This window comes from Nelumbo nucifera, chromosome 1, assembly GCF_055504915.1.
Source record: "Nelumbo nucifera cultivar China Antique chromosome 1, China Antique-T2T, whole genome shotgun sequence".
Lineage (NCBI taxonomy): Eukaryota > Viridiplantae > Streptophyta > Magnoliopsida > Proteales > Nelumbonaceae > Nelumbo > Nelumbo nucifera.
In genome coordinates this window covers 81249706-81271548 of record NC_142649.1, presented here as the reverse complement: position 1 = coordinate 81271548, position 21843 = coordinate 81249706, and the positions used below count along the sequence as shown (strand labels likewise).

The 21843-nt window shown below is 39.1% G+C and overlaps 1 protein-coding gene across 1 annotated transcript in view; it reads left to right on the top strand.

Moving 5' to 3' along the window:
- LOC104587159 (transcription factor-like protein) overlaps window positions 1–21843 on the top strand; it is a 56399-nt gene that overhangs the window by 19171 nt on the left and 15385 nt on the right. Inside the window, exons 11-12 of the mRNA XM_010244641.3 lie at window positions 16961–17046; window positions 19814–19904. Coding sequence (XP_010242943.1) covers window positions 16961–17046; window positions 19814–19904 — 177 coding nt within the window. The remainder of the gene's footprint in view (window positions 1–16960; window positions 17047–19813; window positions 19905–21843) is intronic.

Sequence of the window (21843 nt, the reverse complement as noted above, 5' to 3'; positions counted from 1 at the left end):
GTTCTGTTGACTATGTCTGGGAGTCAACTTGCATCTCCTTTCTCCTTACTTCTTCATTCCTCACCAAGTAGTAGACATGGTGAAGCTCAGGTAATTCATCTCTCCCTAGAATCTGTGACCTTTTACCTTCATATACAGGGTCTAGGCCCGCCAGAAACTTGAAGGCTCTGCTCTCCTCAATCTGCTTGTCATGCCTCTCCTTATCCCTGGCATTTTCCCAATCCAAAATCAAGTGATGGTCAAGCTCTTCTCAGGGGCCTTTCAGTGTTGCAAAGTATGTTGCCACGGACATGTCTCTTTGCCTTAGGGCTGCAATGTCTTGGTTCAGCCTGTAGATTCTAGCATTGTTCTTTTTCTGGCCGTATGTCTTGGATACTTTCTCCTAAATTTTAGCGACTGTAGGGTAATGATGAACAGTTCTGGCCACCCGAGGAGTCATGGAGGCCAGCAACCAAGACATGACTGTGGCATTTTCCTTGTGCCACACAGTGTATTCAGGACTGCCAATTTCTGGTTCTTTCTTGTCTCCATCCAAATAGCTTGTGAGATCACGAGAGGTAATGAACAGCCTTGCTGAGACGGACCACTCTCTGAAGTTATACTCATCCAGCAGCACACTTGTAATCTGCAAGCTGTGCAGATTAGGGTTTTCCAGGTTTGAGGACCTTGCGACAGGTCTGTTATCTCTAGAGGAAACTTCACCAGATAGTGAGGACATCCTGACTTCAGTCCTAGAGTTGTTCACAGTGCTGTAAGTGGTTCTGTTTAGGGCTGGCCGAAGTGGTCACAGTGTTCACAGTGCTGGTAGAAGTGTTCACAGTGCTGGTAGCACACTAGATAGACTTCACTTGGACTAAACCAGTTCGAGTACAGTAGCAAGTAAAAGTTCGAGGCTGCAACTGTGCAGTGTAAGTCTTTACCACTGTGCTGTGCAGGGCTGAAGTAGGGCTGGTAACCGACCTGAAAATAGGGCTCTTTACCACTGTTCTGTAAGAGTCTTGCTGGTGCACCGAAGCTGCAACTGTAGAAGAGGCTAAGTCTTTACCACTGTTCTGTGCAAGTCTTGCTGGAGCACTGAAGCTACAACTGTAGAGGAAGCTCTCCCCCTTTCGGCTAGTGCTAGGACTGCTGAAATCAATCCTCAACTAGGTCTGTCCTATACAGACCTCTCTTAGTAGCCAAATAGCTACTACTTGCTGGAAATAACCTAGTAGGACATCTACTTCAGGGTCTTACTTCCCTTGAGTCCTACAACCAAGAGAAACCCTAGGTTTGAACTTGCTTTACTCTCTTACACCCCTAGGTCTTTACTGCAGCAACCTAGAAAAGGAAGAGAGAAGATGAAAAGACAGCAAGAGAAGAGAGTGTGCCGGCTGAAACCAGGAAGAAGCTAATGCTCTGATACCATGTAATCTTAGGAGCTGTACTCGAAGTAGCAAAGAAGAGAAGAGAACCTCTGAAATGCAGTGAATGTCGAACAGTACTTGCCAGTCGACCATGCTATTATTTATGTTTGAATGTAGTACAAGGTACAAGAAATTACTAGGATGCCCCTGATTAGTGATGGGACACCTAGATGACTTAAATCATTAAACAGGATTAGGCTCATTAACACAGGCCCAGTTACAAGATAAGTTAAACATAAGTATGGGCTAATAAGAACTTTTATCAGCCGAACATCACTCTAACATTCTAACAAGATTTTTTTAGGAAATGAGGGCAATAGCTGGATCCTCTAGGAAACAAAAAAACCCTAGAGGTATGGTTGTTTAGGAATTGAAGTTTGATGACAAGTAGTGTGGGCAATTCAGGTCCTTTAGGAATTGGAGGGGTGGTTCAGTAAAAGCAGAATTCTTAGCAGCAGTTTTTGGGGTAAAGATGGCTAAAGAACTGGGAGTTGGGAGATTGGTCATTGAAGGTGATTCAAGGCTAGTAGTGGGGTGGTTAAAGCAAGGTGAGGGGGTGATTTGGCAGCTTAGAAATGAATTCAGGCACTTCAAATGGCTATCAAAAGACATGACCATTCAAATAAAACGGGCTAGGAGATCTGCTAAGAGTTTAGAAGATGGCTTAGCTAAGCAAGGGGTTCGAAGACAACATATGTACTAGGCACATTTGTAATACAGTTGTGTGGGGTTGTTCTGTAATGGGTTTTGACAGATTTTCACAACTTGTTGTAATGGCTAAAGAACTGGGAGTTGGGAGATTGGTTATTGAAGGTGATTCAAGGCTAGTGGTGGGGTGGTTGAAACAAGGTGAGGGGGTGATTCGACAGCTTATAAATGAATTCAGGCACTTCAAACGGCTATCAAAAGTTATGACCATTCAAATAAAACAGGTTATGAGATCTGCCAAGAGTTTAGAAGATGGCTTAGCTAAGGAAGTGTTAGGTAACTGCCTAACTCAGGGACTTTTTCGAGGAAGCCTGCCTCCTGAATGAGAGAGAGAGAGAGAGAGATTGTATTCCCCAAAATCGATAATTCCTCTTCTGGCTTCCTTTCCTTATTTATAACACTTTGTTACAATTCTGTTATATCAGCCTCTCCACTTGTCCAGTTTGTTATTTAGTTTGTTCTAGTGGTTGGCTGTTAGTTACATTACTTAAAGGCTGACATGGCCTTTTCTTGTACACTTGTCTCTTTATTCCCTTTATTTGTGTCTCAACAGTCCCTCCTCCCTTGAAAGCGACCTTGCCCTCGAGGTCAAGATGTGGAAATCTATTCTGTAAGTCCAAGTAAAGTTCCCAAGTTGCATCTTCAAGTGGGAGACCTGACCATACCACCAATGCCTCTGGTTCGATGTGATTCCCTTTGCGTATCCACCTGAAATCTGTTATCTGGGTGGGCTCAATTTGAACTTGGCCATCTTCCGAGAATGATGGGAGGGTGGTTGTTGTTATTGCTCCTGTTTTTGGCCATTTCTTTAATAGAGATACATGGAATACAGGGTGCAATTTCAATGTTGCTGGAAGGTCAAGCCTGTATGCCACAGACCCAATGCGTTCCACAATCCAAAATGGGCCGAAGTACCTTGGGCTCAGTTTGTTCCACCTGTGGCCTACTACTGAAACTTGCTTGTATGGTTGTAGTTTAAGGAAGACTTGCTCCCCAATCTGGTGCTGGACAGGCCTATGCTTTCTGTTGTATGAGTCTGCCATCCATTGTTGGGCTCGACGGAGGTGGGATTTGAGATCTTGTCACACCCTATCCCGCTGGAGGAGTTGGTCTTCCATTGCTGCTACTGCTATAGACCCTTTCTCATATGGGAGTAGGGGAGGTGGGTCCCGTCCATATAGAGCCCAGAAGGGAGTCATTCCTGCTGCACTGTGATACGTGGTATTGTACCACCATTCCGCCCAATGAAGCCACTTGAGCCACTGACGTGGCCTATCCCCTGCATAGCACCTTAGATAGGTTTCCAAACTCCGGTTGACCACCTCAGTTTGCCCATCTATTTGAGGATGGTAGCTGGTAGATTTGAAGAGTTTCACTCCCTATAGTCGAAAACGTTCTACCCAGAAACAACTCATAAAAATTGGGTCGTGGTCTGAGACAATAGAGTTAGGGGTACCATGTAGTCGTGCCACCTCCTTAGTAAAAATCTCAGCCACCATTGAAGCTGTAAAGGGGTGGGAAAGAGGGAGAAAATGGCAGTATTTGGTGAATCTATCAACCACTACGAGAATGACAGACTTGCCATAGGAAAGGGGAAGCCCCGTTATGAAGTCCATGGATATATCCGCCCACACTTGTGTAGGAATTGGGAGTGGTTGTAGTAGACCTGTTGGAGACTGGGTATCAGCCTTATTTTTCTGGCAAATGACACATTCGGCTATGAATTTTTGGACTGAATTCCGCATGCCTTTCCAGTGGAATTGGGTGGCTAGTCTCTTGTAAGTGCGCAGAATCCCTGAGTGTCCTCCTACTGGTGGTGAGTGGAACACTTCCAGAAGCTGCTGAATATGGGCTGAATCCTGTGGTATCACCATTCGGCGTTTATACAACAGCAAGTTATTCTCCACTGTGTACCCTGGGTGGCTGGTAGGGTCCTCTTGGACCTGTGAATGTAGCTTGTTCAGTTGTGGGTGTCTTTTAGCTTCTTCCCTTAACTAACTCATGATGGAACATGTTGGGCCCATGAGAAGTAATGGAAATAGTTGTGGTTGGCGTGACAGTGCATCCACCACCTTGTTAGTGTGCCCTGCCTTGTATTTAATGACATAATCGTAGCCAAGTAATTTGGCTATCTATCGCTGCTGTTCTGGGGATAGTACGGATTGCTTCAACAGAAATTTCAGGCAATGGTGGTCAGTTCGTATGATGAACCTTCTCCCTAGAAGGTAGGGTCGCCACCTCTGAAAATAGGGGTAACGATAGAGCCTTACATTTGTGGGTGCCGTTCCGGGCAGCAATGGAATACAATGATCATGGGCACGTTTCGGTGGTAATTCCTTAGGCTCTTGGAAGATCACTGGAAACTTCTGAAGTAGCTGCTATAGTTGTATGTGGTTTTCTTCTGATCTGTTGGAGTTACTTCCTTGGGCTAGCATTGGGCTGTTCCCGTGGGAGTCTATCTGCATTAAAATGATGTGGGCTGGGTCTGCTGCCTATTTTCTTAGGGTGGCGAGACTAATGTGTTCTGGACCCTTGGACAGCTGTCCTTGAATATGCACCTGTGAGCTGCCCACTTGAAAATCCATCGTGAGACGGGCGTAGTCACATATCACCGGCCCTAGTTGCCTTAACCATTGGACTCCGAGAACTACATCTGCTCCACTGATTTCCAGGGGATGTAGATCTACCTCGAACTTGTGTCCTTGTATCTTCATTTTTAATCCTGTGCACGTACTGTCGCACACCAGGTTGCTCCCATTAGCTACGTGTACCCGGAATGCTGTACATGGTTGGTCCGGGATCCTTAGTTGTTTGATCAATGTTTGGGTAATGAAATTGAGAGTGCTGCCACTGTCTATAAGAACCGACACATGTCGCCTGTGTACCAGTCCAGTTACTCTCATAGTTCGAGAGGAGGCAAGACCGGTCAAGGCTTGCAGGGATACTTCCGGGTATTCCTTTATCCATTGCCCCCATTCTTGGTTGTCCACTGGCTCGTCAATGTCTGCTGATTGCTCGGCGTTTTCGGTTTCGGGCCGAAGGAAGAATACTTGCGGGATCTTACAGCGATGGCCCGGTCTGAATTTGTCTCCACATGCATAACAAAGGCCCTTTTCCCGTCGGGCTTGCATCTCAGCCCAGGTTAACCTCTTGGTTGAGCCGGGGCCTGAACCAGAGTTGGCTTCCTTGCCTGTGATTCCTACTCTTGGTCTGGACTTCGGTTTACCCAAGATACCCGATTCTGGATTCGGTATACCTGGTCTGACTGCAGCTCCCAAAGGTCAATTAATCCTTCTTGCCCGATTCAGTTTGTCTTCATGGAGTCGAGCTAAGGCTGCTGCGTCAAGAACAGTGGTGGGTTGCATGGCTTTCACCTCCAGCCGCAATTCTTCCTTGAGTCCACCAATAAAACTGCCAACAAGTGTGTTTTCTGGCCACCCTTGCATGCGCGCAACTAACCTTTCGAATGCCATCTGATAATCTTGGACGGAGCCGGTCTGTCGTAGCTTAGCGAGGCTTTCATCATAGTTTTCAAAAGCCGGACTCCAAATCTCATGGTTAAGGCATCGGTGAAGTCCACCCATGTGGCTCTTGGGTGCCGTCGCCGGTACCATTGGTACTAGACAATCGCCTCTCCTTCCAGGTGTGCGGAAGCTAATGGAACACGATCAGGTCCCTGTGTATCGTGGTAATCGAAGTACCTTTCGGTTCGCAGAAGCCAGGACGTGGGATCTCCCCCTACGAAGACGGGAAACTCGATTCTTGCCGTTCTTGATCCGCTTCGATGACTAGTGGTCATTGTGTTCTTCCTGCCCTTCCCGATTCGACACTGGTGGTGTCTGTTCCAGTCGCTCAAGCAAGGATGTGAAGCTTTCTTTTATTTCTTTGACGTCAGCTGATAATCTTTGCATTTCTCCTTCCATGTTGTCGACCTTGTTCTCCATCGCGGACGACCTTGTGCTTGGCATCTTGGCTCTGATACCAACTTGTTAGGTTACTACCTAACTCAAGGACTTTTTCGAGGAAGCCTGCCTCCTGAACGAGAGAGAGAGAGAGAGAGTTCCCTTATTTATAACACTTCTGTTACAATTCTTTTATATCAGCCTCTCCACTTGTCCAGTTTGTTATTTAGTTTGTTCTAGTGGTTGGCTGTCAGTTACATTACTTAAAGGCTGACGTGTCCTTTTCTTGTACACTTGTCTCTCTATTCCCTTTATTTGTTTCTCAACAGGAAGGGGTTCAAAGACAACATATGTACTAGGCAAATTTGGAAGCTCAAATTTATCTTCAGAGAAATTGACATACTTGCAAGGAGGATCAACTCTCAGTTTGGTTGGGCCAAATGGGATGCAAATTGGATGGCGGATACCCTAGCAAAACAAGGGGCAAATAGATCTTCATTGTATTGGGCAGAATTGTAACTGATTGCTGGAGATTGCAGTTTAGATTAATGTCTCTCTGCAATCTTTATCCATCGTAACTGAATTTCTCTGTTATTAATGAAAATTTCTTGCTGATAAAAAAAGAAAGATTTTAATGAATGAATTTAAGTCTACTTTGGCCAACCTACCAGATTATTTCTTGTCCACTTTCAAGCTTCATGTGAAGATAGCAAGTCAAATTGAAAAGTTGATGAGGGATTTTCTTTGGGAACCAGGTGACTCAAAAAAGGATCACCTAGTGAAGTGGGAATTTGTCACTAGGAGGTGAGAGGACAGGGGCTTAGGCATTGGTAATATTAGTTTAAGGAACCTAGCCTTGTTAGGAAAGTGGTTATGGAGATTTCCCTTAGAGCATGAGAATTTGTGGCATAAGGTGGTGGTGAGCATTCATAGTTTGGCAACAAATGGATGGGATGCTGGTGTCAACCCCAGGGCCTCTCACCACTCCCCTTGGAAAGCAATTGTTGGAATCCTACCTTCTTTTCAACCTTTCATAAGGTATGATGCTTGCTCAGGTAACAAAGTTCTGTTTTGGGAGGACACTTGGGTTGGGAACGATCCTCGTAAGGACAATTTCCCGGTTATGTATTCTCTTTCATTAAACAAATTGAAGGTCATTTCCTCTGTTTGTGTGAATGAGGGTCCTTGGGATCTGGGACTAAGGAGAGGGTTGAGAGACTCAGAAGTGGCCTCCGCAGATGGGCTGTTCTCTCTTTTGGGTGCAGTTTTCTTAGATCAGTCTTGCCCAGATACTAGAATTTGGTCAGAGTCCCCCTCAGGGTTTTTCTCTTGCTCTTCATTTTTCAATGTCTTAGTTCTGATGTTGTGCCTACCCCTTTCCCTACAAAACAAGTGTGGGCTACTCCTGTTCCACCAAAGGTTAGGGCTTTCTGCTGGGAAGTGGTTCTCCAAAAGGTCAATACTTTGGATGTACTTCAAAGGAAAAGGAAAGGCTGGTGCCTTTCTCTTCATGTCTGTTGCCTTTGCTTGCAAAATGGAGAGACAATGGCTCGTCTATTTATTTCCTGTCCTTTTATTTCTTGTATTTGGGATTGGTTCTCCTCTCTCTTTGGTTGTAGGTGGACTCCTTCGTCTATGCGAAACCTTTTCGACTCTAGCTTCATCCAATTGCCAAAGAAGAGAGGCAGGGTGATGTGGAAAACAAGAGCAACTGTATTATGGTCAGTGTGGGAGGAGAAATAATAGGACTTTCCAAGGACAGGAAAGAACCAAGGAAACACTTAAATAGAGGGCATCACTACCAGGATCATACATTGGACAAAAGCTTTGGAGCTTTATAAAGACTTTTCTTTCACTGACTTCATTAGAGGATGGAGTGTCATAGCTGGTTCCTCATCTTTCTCCCCATTAGTTCAGGAAAGTTGGACCCCGCCGCCTTGTTCTAAAGTGGAACTAAATTTTGATGGAAGCTCTATAGGCAACCTGGTCCCCTCGGGAATAGGGGGTGTTTTCAGTGATGAGGGAGGTAGAGTGCTGGCCCTATAGGGGTGGGGGACTCCCTAAGAGCAAAAGTTTTTGCTTTACTCCAAGGTCTCAGATCGGCAAAGCACTGTGGATTGCAACAAATAGAAGTGGAGGGAGACTCCAAATTGGTAATAGGCTGGCTGCAATCTAGAAGCTTGGTCTCATGGATTTTCAGACATCAGCTAAGGGAAATCTCAAGCTTAGCAAGGGAGATTGGGGTGAGATTTATTTGGGCAAGAAGATCAGCAAATGGTATGGCTGATGCTTTAGCAAAGCAAGGAGTCAACAGGCAAGAGTTGTTTTGGGCTTGTTTTTGAGACAGTTTGTATCAAAGGGTTCTCCATGCGGCCCTTGGATGGTGGCAGATGTAATTTTTGTCCATTATTATTAAGGAAAGTTACCATTTTCCATAAACAAGCTGATCTTAGAAGGAGACGCTGAAACTGTAGTGAATTTGTTAAAAGAAGAAAATTCAAGAATATGGAGCTACAACAATGAAAAGAGGAAATACAACTGGCTGACAAAAGATATGGAAGTTCGATGCACTTGGATAAAGAGAAGTGCAAAATCCTTTTCAGATGGGTTGGATAGACAAGGGGTGAATAGGAGCTCTGTTTTTTAGGCTCAACTGTATTTTTGGCTTTAGTGGCATTTGCAAGGAGTTAAGTTACTTCATCTCTAGTTGAATGTTTTTTATCACTTAATCAATTAATGAAATCTCTATTTATTGATAAAAAAAGTGGCCGTTTTCCATAAAATATATATATAATGCTGTACTTAGGGTGTGACGTTGATCTAACTGCTTTTGTGTAGGCTCTTAATTGTTGACAATTAGTAACAATTACTATTTGTCTTGTAATAATACTGTAAAACAATATTATTCATTGTATCTAAGAGGAAGACTGAAAGTGCATCTAATACTAGTTAATGCAAAGTTAATTTTAATTATCCTCATGAGGCATGTTTCTTTTGGTTCACGATATTCTAGTTTCTTGTTCAGTGTTGCCCCCAATTATACACATGATGTCATATTTTCTTCTACATTCATGCATTGTATACTTTGTAGAGTTTAGTTTGCTTTTGCCACTCATTTTTATAAAACAGTTGTAAGGCTAACAATCAAGGAGCAAAGTATTAATATCAGGTATCATATTGGATAACTTAGATACATATACAAATACGCTTGGGAAATACATGGATACAAATAAAAACTATGAAAACAGTTGGATACTTTAGGGAAATGCATACAAATTCCATAAATATATCAATAACATTAAGTTTAATTGTCAAAATGGCTATAAATACATAGGAATTGATTATTTTAATGGTATACATGAAAAAATATATTACAATTAATATAGTGGGATGCATACGTATTATACAATTTTATTGATAATGCATCAATTAAAAGTCTAAAACACATATTGTATAGATTTTTACAAATTAATACATGCACAAAGCTATTATTATTTTATTTTTTATTAAAGTCCAAGGCACAAAACATATGCAACTATAATATCTGAATTATTATATCAATTTTTTTTATTTATTTTTAACATTAACAAAAAGTCAACTAAAAAATTAATTCTCAAATGTTTGATGGATAAACAATATTTTCATTTTTGTAAACAATAAAATATGTTATTTTAAAATATAAAATATATAATCTTTACTTAAAATATATCAAATCTATTAAAATTTTGAAGATGCATATCATATGAAAATTCATAAATTTTAATTACTAAAATAATTATTCCATTATTAACATTTTTTTATAAATTTTTAAAATAGAAAATTAATTTCTTATATAAATTTTGATTAGTGGATTTAATAGATCCAATTTATATTGTATTCTTAAATATTTTGTAAACAATATTTTATTTTTGTAAATAATAAATACATTGTTATTTAATGCAAATTAAAATATTTATTAATATTTTATAAAAATTTTAAGATACATATCATGTGCAAATTTATAAATATTAAGTATTAAAATAATTATTCTATTATTAATATTTTTATTTGTATAAATTTCTTGAAATTAAAAATCATTTTTTGATATATATATGTGTGAAAAAATGATTTTTAATATACATATATATATATATATGTCTCTATTAGAGTTGAGCTTCTAGGGGCAGTACAAGGTATTCAGATTGCAAACCAGTTAGGAGTTTAGAATTTGTTTATTGAAGGAGACTCCAAAGTTGTTGTGGGTTGGTTAAAAAGTCCAGCTTCAGTTATTTGATGCTACAGGGGTATTATGAGGAAAGCTAATTGGTTTTCAAGGAACATGACTGTTAATTATCAGTGGGTGGGTAGAACAGCTAATACCACAGTGGATGGGTTAGCTAGGCAAGGGGTATCAAGGGAACATTTATTCTGGGCTGCTCTGTAAACTCTCATTTCCTAGTCTGATGTAGTACATTGTTGTTGTTGAGGAGAGGTACCAGCTCGTGCCTCTCCTTGGGCAGTCTGTCTTGTAATATCATTCTGCTTTTTTTGAATAAAATATCAATCATTTAATTTTTCAAAATATTCCATTGGTTTTTTTGATTGGAAAATGTTCCCATTGGTTTATAAAATACTAATTTAGAATATTGTTCCTGTTAATTTGTAGTTGGATTTGTTGGACATAAGTGTATCCTGTTTGTTTGGAGTGCATGTAGACATTAATGTTAATAAAAGTTGATTTATTTCATTTATTGTCATAAAGTAAAAGGTGGCTTGGTGGTTAAAGATGCATGCATTCTTGGGCACCGAGCGATCTGTGTTCCTAGGTTAAAAATTCAAATCACACTAGGTCTCTTTTTTATAGTGAGCCATTGAATCACATGTCCAACGAATTAATATGGCAGAAATGCAAACATTGATAGGGGTGAGTGGGAAAACTAGGAAGAACCAGGTTCGGTTGCATGCAAAAAAGGAGATGGGTTTAACTGCTAAAACTAGGAAGAACTCATTTTATCCGATAGCTGATAAAATGAGTTTAACTGTTTAGGTAGACTAAGATGGTTTGGTTGCATGCAAAAAGATCATCTTTGGCACCCATAAGAAGTGATTTGTTACAAGTTGAATGGTCCAAAAGAGCTAGGGGCGGACCAAAAAGGAGATGGGTTGAAGTAGTAAGAAATGATTTTAGGGCTCATAATTTAACAATGGATATGGCATTGAACAGATTGGATCATTGGAATGGTGAAACAGGATTCATGTAGCTGACCCTATATTGGTTGGGACAAGGTTTAGATGATAATGATGGTGATGATAGTGATTCTCGTGTTTTAGTATTCTATATAATTTTTCACATTGCCTTCATCATAGGCTCCTACTTCTATTGGGATCAGATAGAAGTTGTCATCTATCCTATATTTATTCTAACCATGCCAGAAGGTCATTACTCGGGACTCTACTTAGGAGACTGTTGGAAAACGTGGGGTTACTGGTGCAGATCTATATTTGGTAGTTGTGTAAAAATAGAATTGTATATATTCCTAGGATTGTGGAAGGATTGATTTAGAACGTTTTCTTTCTATTTCTTTCTTTCCATTCTTGTACTTTCTATTTTCTTTTCTTTCTATTTTTTTACTTTCTATTTTCTTTACTTTCTATTTTTTTACTTTCTATTTTCTTTTCTTTCTATTTTTTTACTTTCTATTTTCTTTTCTTTCTATTTTTTTCTTCTTTCTATTTATTGCAGCAGCTTACTGTATAAATATGCCGATTGGCAATAGAATGAAATACATCAGTATTCTACCATTCCAAAACATGGTATCAGAGCTCTTGGTTTGTCAACCTTGAGATTTTTTTCGGCCTTCATTGCCAGTTTTTCGTGTTTTTCTCTTATGGCCTTCAGTGTTGATCTGTAACCAGAAGTGTTCCTTTATTCTCCTTTGTTCCGACCAGTTCTTCCCTCCTTTATTCTCCTTTCCTACTGGCCTTATTTTTCCTCCATTAACAATGTCCGACATGATTGCAACAAGTGCTCCCGTCCAAACCGATGAAGGAGCAACAAATTCTCACCTCACACTGGTGATTTGCAGAATATTCAGACAACATATAGACTGAATGGCCAGAACTACTTGAAGTGGTACTTGTATGTTTCTTCCCTCTGCAAAGGCTATTTGGGATGCTATTCGACAAACCTATTCCAAAGCCCATGACACTGCTCATGTCTATGAGGTCAAAGTGAAGACAGTGGCGGCCAAACAAGGGAGCAGAAGTGTTACAGAATATGCAAATTTGCTGCAAAATTTATGGCATGAGCTTGATCATTATCGGGTTCTTGAGACAAAGTGCCTTGATGATGCTGTGATCTTGAAGAATTTTATTGAAAGAGATAGGGTGTATGATTTTTTGGTCGTATTGAATGCTGAATTTGATCAGGTCCGAATACAAATTCTTGGCAAAGATGAAGTGCCTCCATTGAATGAAGTCATAGCCTTTGTCAGAGCTGAGGAAAGCCGCCGTGGAATCATGCTTAAGCCTAAAGATCCCAAAGGCTCAGCCATGGTGGCAAGGGGAGGAAGTTACAGTGGTTCAAAGGGTGAGAACAATCACAACTTGGCTCGTGACACAACTACCCGTGACTCTAACGATAACCTTTAGTGCACCTGTTGCAAGAAGCCCAGACACACAAAAGATCGGTGCTGGAAACTTCATGAGAAACCTCCCACATCCAGCAAGGAATGGGGAAATCGAGGAGTTTCGAAAGGAGTTCAACAGGCCCATAATGTCTCCACAACCCCGCAGCAAGAACACTCAAGTCAGGGACCATTTAATGATGAAGAAATTGAAAGGCTAAGGAGCTCCTGAAATCCTTGAAACCAGGAAGTGGTTCTACCTCTCTTGCTCTCTCAGGTGAGTCTTTATCTCTAGGATTACATGCCTTGGCTAGTGTTTTTCCATGGATTCTTGATTCTGAAGCTACTGATCACATGACACCCTCTTCACTACATTTTCTCACCTATACACTTTGTCCTAGTAATAGAAAAATTTCTGTTGCTGATGGTTCTTTCACCACAGTGGCAGGGATTGAGAATATTCAAATTACTCTATCCCTATTGCTTAAAATTCTGCTTCATGTTCCTAAGTTATCCACTAGCCTTATCTCTATACATAAACTCACCCAGGATGTGAACTGCAATGTTGTATTCTTTCCTTCTTACTGTGTATTTCAAGACCAGGTTTCGGGGAAGAAGATTGGACTTGCTAAGGAAAGGGATGGACTCTACTACCTTGAAGCAACCGGCAAACCATCTCACACTGTTATGCATGTCACACACGAGTCATTCTTATCTACCTCCAATAAAGATTTAATTTGGCGTCATCACTTCCGTTTCGGTCATCCTTCATTTCCTGTTTTAAAAACAATGCTTCCTTCCTTGTTTAAAGGAATTGATGTTGAAACCTTTCATTGTGATGTTTGTGAACTTGCTAAGCACAAAAGGGTTTCTTTCCCAATCAACAATAAAAGATCTTCAACTCTTTTTTATTTGATTCATTCGGATATATGGGGCCCTTCTCAAATTCCCAACATTACTGGTTCTAGATGGTTTGCCACCTTTATTGACGATTGCACTAGGGTCACATGGATCTTTCTTCTTAAGTCTAAATCTGATGTGGGTACTATTCTTCCCAACTTTCATAACATGGTCCAAACTCAGTTTGGTGTGAGAATTAAAAGGTTTCGATCTGATAATGCTACAAATTATTTTAATCAGAATTTGTCCCCATTTTTTCAGAAAGAAGGCATTGTGCATGAATCCTCCTATGTTAACACTCCCCAACAGAATGGGATAGCTAAGAGAAAAAATGGCCATCTTTTGCAAACCACCCGAGCCTTTCTCTTTCAAAACCGGGTGCCAAAACAATATTGGGGGGAAGCTGTCATTACTGCTGCATACACCATAAATAGACTACCATCTAAAGTTCCTAACAACCGAAGCCCAATACAAGTCCTTTCTCAATTCTCCCCTGATATTCGAACCTCAAATAATCTCACACCAAGAATTTTTGGCTGCACTGCCTTTGTTCATGTCCATAATAAGGGAAAATTGGATCCACGAGCAATCAAGTGTGTCTTCTTGGGATATTCCCCAACTCAGAAAGGTTATAAATGTTATCATCCAGCCACTAGAAAATTCTACACCTCCATCGATGTCACATTTGAGGAGGGACAATCCTTTTTCACTCAACCTTATCTTCAGGGGGAGCCCTCATTAATGGAAGATAAGGCCTCGGATCTACTCTCCTTAGATGTATTACCCTCCTCACAGTCATCCAACCGTCAAGAATCACATCCCTCTGAGTCACAATCCTTTGAGCCCCACATTCCCGAGTCTCAACAAGAGTCAAACAACCCGACCATTGAACCAAATTCAGACACTGTTAACCCCACCAATGATGTGCATGATGATGTGAGATATGTGCAGGTTTACTCTAAGAGAAGAAATCCAGATCCTCAACTTGTGCAAGTCCAAGATTCAACTCCTAATCCTGGAACTAAGGGATATGCAGAACCTGAACTTGCACCTTCACAGTCCGAGTATGACCACCTATTGCACTGAGAAAAGGAACCAGAGAATGTACCAAACGCCCATTGTACCCTTTAGCCAAATCTATTTCGTTCCAAAGATTCTTTAAATCCCATAAAAGTTTTCTAGCCAGCCTTAACACCATTCCAATTCCTAGTACTCCAGCCGAGGCACTTTCTAATAAGGAGTGGAGAAAAGCCATGAGAGTGGAAATGGAGGCACTAGAAAAGAACAACACATGGGAAGTTGTGGATCTACCAGGAAACAAGAAGACTGTAGGTTGTAAATGGGTGTTCACAATTAAGTACAAATCTGATGGGTCGTTAGAAAGGTACAAAGCATGACTGGTAGCCAAGGGATATACACAGACTTATGGCATAGATTATCAGGAAACTTTTGCCCCAGTAGCTGAAATGAATACAGTAAGGGTGTTGCTGTCTTTGACTGCTAACTATAATTGGGATTTGCAACAGTTTGATGTAAAGAATGCATTTCTCTATGGTGATCTAGAAGAGGAGATATACATGGACATTCCACCAGGTTTTGGAGAAGGCATTAAGGGGAACAAAGTTTGTAGGTTGAAGAAAGCACTATACGACCTCAAACAATCTCAGAGAGCATGGTTTGGAAGGTTTACAAAGGTGATGCTTAGTACAGGTTACAAGCAAAGTCAAGGTGACCACACATTGTTTATCAAACACACAACCTCAAGGGGAGTTACTGCACTATTAGTCTATGTGGACGATATAATCGTTACTGGGAATGATAAAAAGGAGAAGGAAGCATTGAAAAACTGTCTTTCCAGAGAATTTGAGATAAAAGACTTGGGGAGACTAAAGTATTTTCTCGGAATTGAAGTTGCACATTCTAAACAAGGCATCTTTATCTCTCAACAAAAGTATGTTGTTGATCTTTTGAGAGAAATAGGAAATATGGCATGTAAATCAGCTTCCACGCCTATAGATCCCAATCATAAACTTGGAGAAGCCAGCGAGAATGCAAGTGTAGACAAGGAGATGTTCCAAAGACTGGTTGGAAAACTCATTTATCTTGCACATACACGGCCAGATATTGCATACACTATAAGTGTAATAAGCTAGTTTATGCATAATCCTAAAGAAGTTCATCTGCAGGCTGCTCATCGAATTCTGCACTATTTGAAAGCCAATCCAGGAAAATAAATTTTATTCAGAAGAAATGAGGGATTGGCTCTTGAAGCATATACAAATGCCGATTATGCAGGATCTTCAGTAGATAGACGGTCCACTTCCGGTTACTGTAAACTTAGTCACTTGGAGGAGTAAGAAGCAAAATGTAGTGGCTCAGTCAAGTGCAGAGGCAGAATTCAGGGCTATGGCACAAGAAGTGTGTGAATTACTCTGGTTGAAGATAATTTTAGAAGACCTGGAGATTCCACGAGAAGAGCTAATGAAACTATGTTGTGATAACAAGTCAGCCATCAATATTGCTCACAATCCTGTTCAACATGACAGGACAAAGCACATCGAAATTGACCGACACTTTATAAAAGAGAAACTGGACAGCAAGTTGATTTGCACTCCCTATGTGTCTACAAAAGGACAACTGGCCGATGTACTTACTAAAGGGCTCAATAGTACAGACTTTTGAAGAATTATAGCCAAGCTGGGAATGGAGGATCTCTATTCACCAGCTTGAGGGGGAGTGTTGGAAAACGTGGGGTTACTGGTGCAGATCTATATTTGGTAGTTGTGTAAAAATAGAATTGTATATATTCCTAGGATTGTGGAAGGATTGATTTAGAAAGTTTTCTTTCTATTTCTTTCTTTCTATTCTTGTACTTTCTATTTTCTTTTCTTTCTATTTTTTTACTTTCTATTTTCTTTTCTTTCTATTTTTTTCTTCTTTCTATTTATTGCAGCAACTTATTGTATAAATATGCCGATTGGCAATAGAATGAAATACATCAGTATTCTACCATTCCAAAACAGAGACCACTTGGGCAGAAGATGTCTTCATTGGCATATACTGATAGTCTAATCTATAGAGTTCTCTAGGTTGTTAAATATCAACTACACACACACACACACCCCATACAATAAGTTCCTTAGGTTTAATTTGGATTTTGAGTAGGATCAATTCCCTGTCTTCCAAATGAGCTTGCAAGATATTCCAAAATGCTGATCTTCAATGCTTTCTGTGTATGCTCTATGTAGCACAATTCTGGTAGAGGATGACTTTATCTCAATTTTGCCTTGAATATATCCCATCCTTCAAGACTTAAATATTCATATTTTTCCCTTTGTTCTTGTATTAAGTTGCTATATTTTTGCAGCATCAGCATTTTTAGAAATTGAATAATGTATTGCTTGGTAATACTGTACCAATATATTTTTTGTTCACATAGGGACTTGTGGTTGTGGAAACAAATTTTAGGATGTATGCATACTCATCATCTAAACTACATTGTGAGATTTTGCGCCTTTTTTCAAGGTAAGCTATACTTTGTTGTTTTGGGAGTCTAATGATAAGATTCATTCTCTATTTCCAAAAGGTTCAATTTTATGGAAGGGCATCTTTTTGCTAGGTTTGACAAAATAATCACTAGAGCTAAATGGCCTTATGAGAAAGTTTAAAAAACTATCTTAGACTCAGTGTTTTAAAAGCACAAGGCACAAAAAAAGCGCAAGAGCCATTTTGTGGCAAAGGCGAATTGTTTCAAGGCTTAAAAAAAGTCATAAAACTTTAAGAAAATGCAAAATATTAAAAATATTAAACACATTATTCATTCAAAATATGGACTTGAATTTTAAAACAAATGCTTCAAAAAACCTATTGTCACAAATTAAAATACATAAATAACATGTAAAACATATTTCAAATGACAATTAAAAAACAATATGAAATGCAACATATAAAACATATTCAAGCATCTAAACTCTTAATCTCATTATTTTTTTGCCAATTACATTATTTCAAATAGCTAATGTGATGTTAAACATTATGCATTAATGATTCTACGAGCTGCCTTTGTACCAAGCCCCTTGTGGCAAAGCCCAGACAAGTCCAAACATTATGCATTCCTCATTCTAGGAGCCCAAACAAGCTCCAACACTTATAAAACCTTTGTTTATAGGGATTAAGAATTTAAGACCCTGATATGGACTTGTTTAGGCTTGCCTCGAGGGACTTGGTTGGGGTCCAAGGGTGGAGCCCCTGACCCAACTTCTAAACACAAAAAAAAGTGCATAGATTTTCAAAAGGTGCATACCTGGGTTGAAGTGCAAGGCGCACCTAGGCACACCAGGTGCAAGCCTTTTGGAAGTGTTGTGCCTAGGACATAGGCGAGGTGTTTACCCTAAAATGTGCCTAGGTGTGCCTTTTAACTCACTGCTCAAGATAAACATATAACCACATTGATATGAGCCCTACTTTTTTAATGCACCAAATTGCCTTTTTCTTTCCAATTGTTCGGTGATTTTTCAAATTTATAGATGGCATTGTGTAGCATTGATTTCCTATTTTCCTTTCTTCATTGATTAAATACCATTATTAGTACCAACCCCAGCTCTAACCAAGGATTGAAATATCAATATGATACGTCTGATACAGGGCGTTTCGTATCGGTATCATTAGTGTCCAGCACGGGATACACTACGACTGGAGATGTATCCTGCTAGTCGTGCGTATCGGGCTGATACGAGTGTATATCAGTCCGTATTGCACTGTATCATCCGATACATATCGATACGGACTGGTATAGAATGATACACCACCCATGAGATGCGAATGCGCATGCACATACTTTTCTACTAAAAATGAAAGTCGCAAGGATTTGAACCCGCATCAAGAGTTAAGGGAGAGTTTAACATTCACGCCTGTAAGCCACTACACCACTCCATCTTTGGTGTTTATGAGTAAATGAATATAGCTTTTATTTCTTTATTACTTAAATGCAATTCAAATAAATAATACATATTACAGTTAACTCCAACTAAAAATTAAAAACGTAATATTTAAAATCAGTATTTTATAAAATAATAGAAATAAATAATATATCAAATCTACATTTATACCAAAATATTATTTGAATCTCAAAAAATATATAAAAATATAATATTAATAAGAGAATAATTATTTTAGTACTAAAAAATTATAAATTTGCACATGATATATATATATTAATTTACATTACATAAAATCATATTTATTATTTAGAAAATAAAAAAATGTTCACAAAATATTCAAGAATATAATCTTAAATAGAATCTATCAAACCTACTAATCTACATTTATACTGAAAAAAGATTTTTAATTAGAAAATTATAGGAATAATCATTTTAAAAGTTAAAAATTATGAATTTGCATATGATATGTATCTTAGAAATTTTAATAGATTTGATATATTTTAAGTTGAGATTATACATTTTATAAATTATTAATGGATATTTTAATTTACATAGAGAATTTAATATTTGGTTGACCTCTTTGTTAATGTAAAAAAGTAAAAATAGTAAAATCGAAAATAATTGATATAATAATTAAAATATAATAGAAAAATATGTTTTGCATTTTGGACTCTTGATTGATACATTATCAATAAAATTGTATGATATTTATGTATCATGTTATATTAATTGTAATATATTTTTTTTCATATACACCATTAAAATATACATTTTCTATGTATTTATACATAATTTATGATTATTTCACCTTAAATTTAATATTATTAATGTATTATAAAATTTTTGTGTTACCCTAGCGTATCCATATTTTTCGTACATATCCATGTGTTTCCAAAGCGTATTCGTATCCAAGTTGTCCGATACGATACTCGATACCAATACATTAATCCTTGGCCATACAACACACTTTTGACTCCATTGGCCAACTTAATTGCTATTATAATATCCTTTATTTATTCCAAAAATCTTAATTTTGTTCAAATTTGTCAGCCGTCCAGAAAAATCAAGCCACCAGTATTTCTGTTTGGGCATTCTCTATTATGTTGGATGGTCAATGTATGCCCTTCAAGTCTCAAAACTACATTACTTGGTATATTGGGCTGTAGCCAATCCAGGATCTAATCATAAAATTTAGCAACTTGATTGACGTGTAATGCTTTAGTCTGTGCTGTGCCTGTACACAGCAAGATGCCATCTATAGTGAAGCTGTGCTGCAAACCATATTTCATTGAATATTACCTAATGATCTGTACTACATTTCTGAACTCGTTATTCTGTTGTGAGAAACACAGGGTTGAATATCAACTTCCAAATCTTATAGTTGGAGCAATAACAAAAGAAAGTTTATATAACGCTTTTGAAAATGGTATCACAGCAGAACAGGCAAGTATTAATATGCCATTAGCTTTGGAATCTCTATTATTATTTTTTTTTCAATCCTGTAGAAATATCTTTTTTACTTCAAGATCAAATATTTTGATTGGACTGAAAAGTAGCCTTGTAGTTGGAGTTCCTAGATTTTGGATGGTTTGGTGCTTGAACTTTCTGTATTTTCTGGTTTATGGTTTTATGGGCTTTACACATTTACCACAAGAAGGTATAGGAATGATAGCACCTGTAAACTGATCATTTGAAGTCCAATTCTACATTCTACTAAGTTTCACTAAGGTGGTGCATTATAATGTAATGCCTTCTAAGACACCATTTGCATAATCTATAAGGCTCAGTTTGGAAGTATTGAGTAAGTCGGTGAAAACTTCACCGGTGAATTTGTTGTAATCGAAATAGCTGATGTGGCAACCAGGCAACCACTTGTCTTCTACTTGCTTTTCGCACATGTTTCCTCTTCCTCAAGTATAAATATGTATGGTGTTATATATTCAAATACAAGAAGAATTACTTTCTTCATTGTCTGTCTCTGCTGTTTTCCATGGCATTAGAGCCGTGACTGCCAGATCCAAGAACTCTTTCTCCGTTTCTTTTTTCTTGCGATTCTGGTAGCCATTACCAGGTTGCGTCTTACTTCTTTCTTTCTTTTTTTGCGAACCATTTTCGATCTTTCTTCTTTCTTCCGCCATTTCCGATCCTCTGTTCCAAGATTACTACGCAGAGATCCCTTGTTCCAAGATTATTTGAAGTTCCGTCGTGGTTGGAGAAATTGATCAAGCTTCTCCCTATTACCTGCATCCATCAGACAATCCGGGATCTGTATTGGTCTCTTGTCCCTTCACCAGAGAAAATTATTCCATGTGGCAGCAAGCTATGAGGAATGTTTTACGAGCGAAAAACAAATATGGCTTCATTGATGGATCAATTCGGAAACCAAACCTGTCGACAGTGGAAGGGATGGCATGGGAGAATTGTAACTCCATGGTCATCTCGTGGTTGTTCAACTCGTTGGCTCGTGATCTACATGAAAGCGTCTCCCATGCAGACACAACACGAGAAATCTAGCAAGTTCTTGAGGAGAGATTTTCCTAAGGAAACAGGCCAAGAATTTACTAGTTGAAGCGAGATTTGTCATTGCTCTGCCAAGGTGAGCTCTCCGTTGCATCTTACTACACCAAGATTAAGGGATTGTGGGATGCACTGACGGATCTTGCAGTTATTTCTGATTGCACATGTGGTGCGGGTAAGGATTTTTCTGTAGAGCGAGAAAGAGATCACCTCTATCAATTCTTGATGGGGCTGAATGACTCATTTAACAGCATTCTTTCTAGTTTCTTGGCTCTTAAACCACTTCCCAGCATCAGTCGTGCCTACGCTCTCATTATCCAAGAAGAGAAGCACCAAGCATTAGTTGCCAACAGGGTACCATACCACCTGAAGTTGCGGCCTTCAATCTTTCTACCAAAAATGGAAGCCGTGGCAACCTGCGCTCAAAATATAAGTGCGATCACTGTAAAAAGACCGGCCACACGAAGGACCCCTGCTGTGAACTTCATGGCTATCCGATGGGTGGGAGAAAGGAAAAACCAATTGAAAGCACCATACGGGTTCTCAGGACTGTTCTCATTTCCAAATTGCAGCTTGCACCACGACTGATGCATCTGGAACAACACAATTTTCAGCCGGTAGGCTCACACCAGGTCAGTATGCCTAGTTGTTACCGCTCCTGAATTCTTTTTTTTTGATCAATAACAGAAACTTTATTAAGAGTTATGAAGCTTTAGGTACAAAAAAGGGGGAGATAAAGAGTCTTATCTCCCCATCAGAAAATTACAATGAAAGAAGATTAAAAAATAGCCCAAAAAATAGCCTCCCTATTCACCCAGCTGTATTGTATCTCAATGCCTCTACATAGCCATAAGAATTTTTTCTT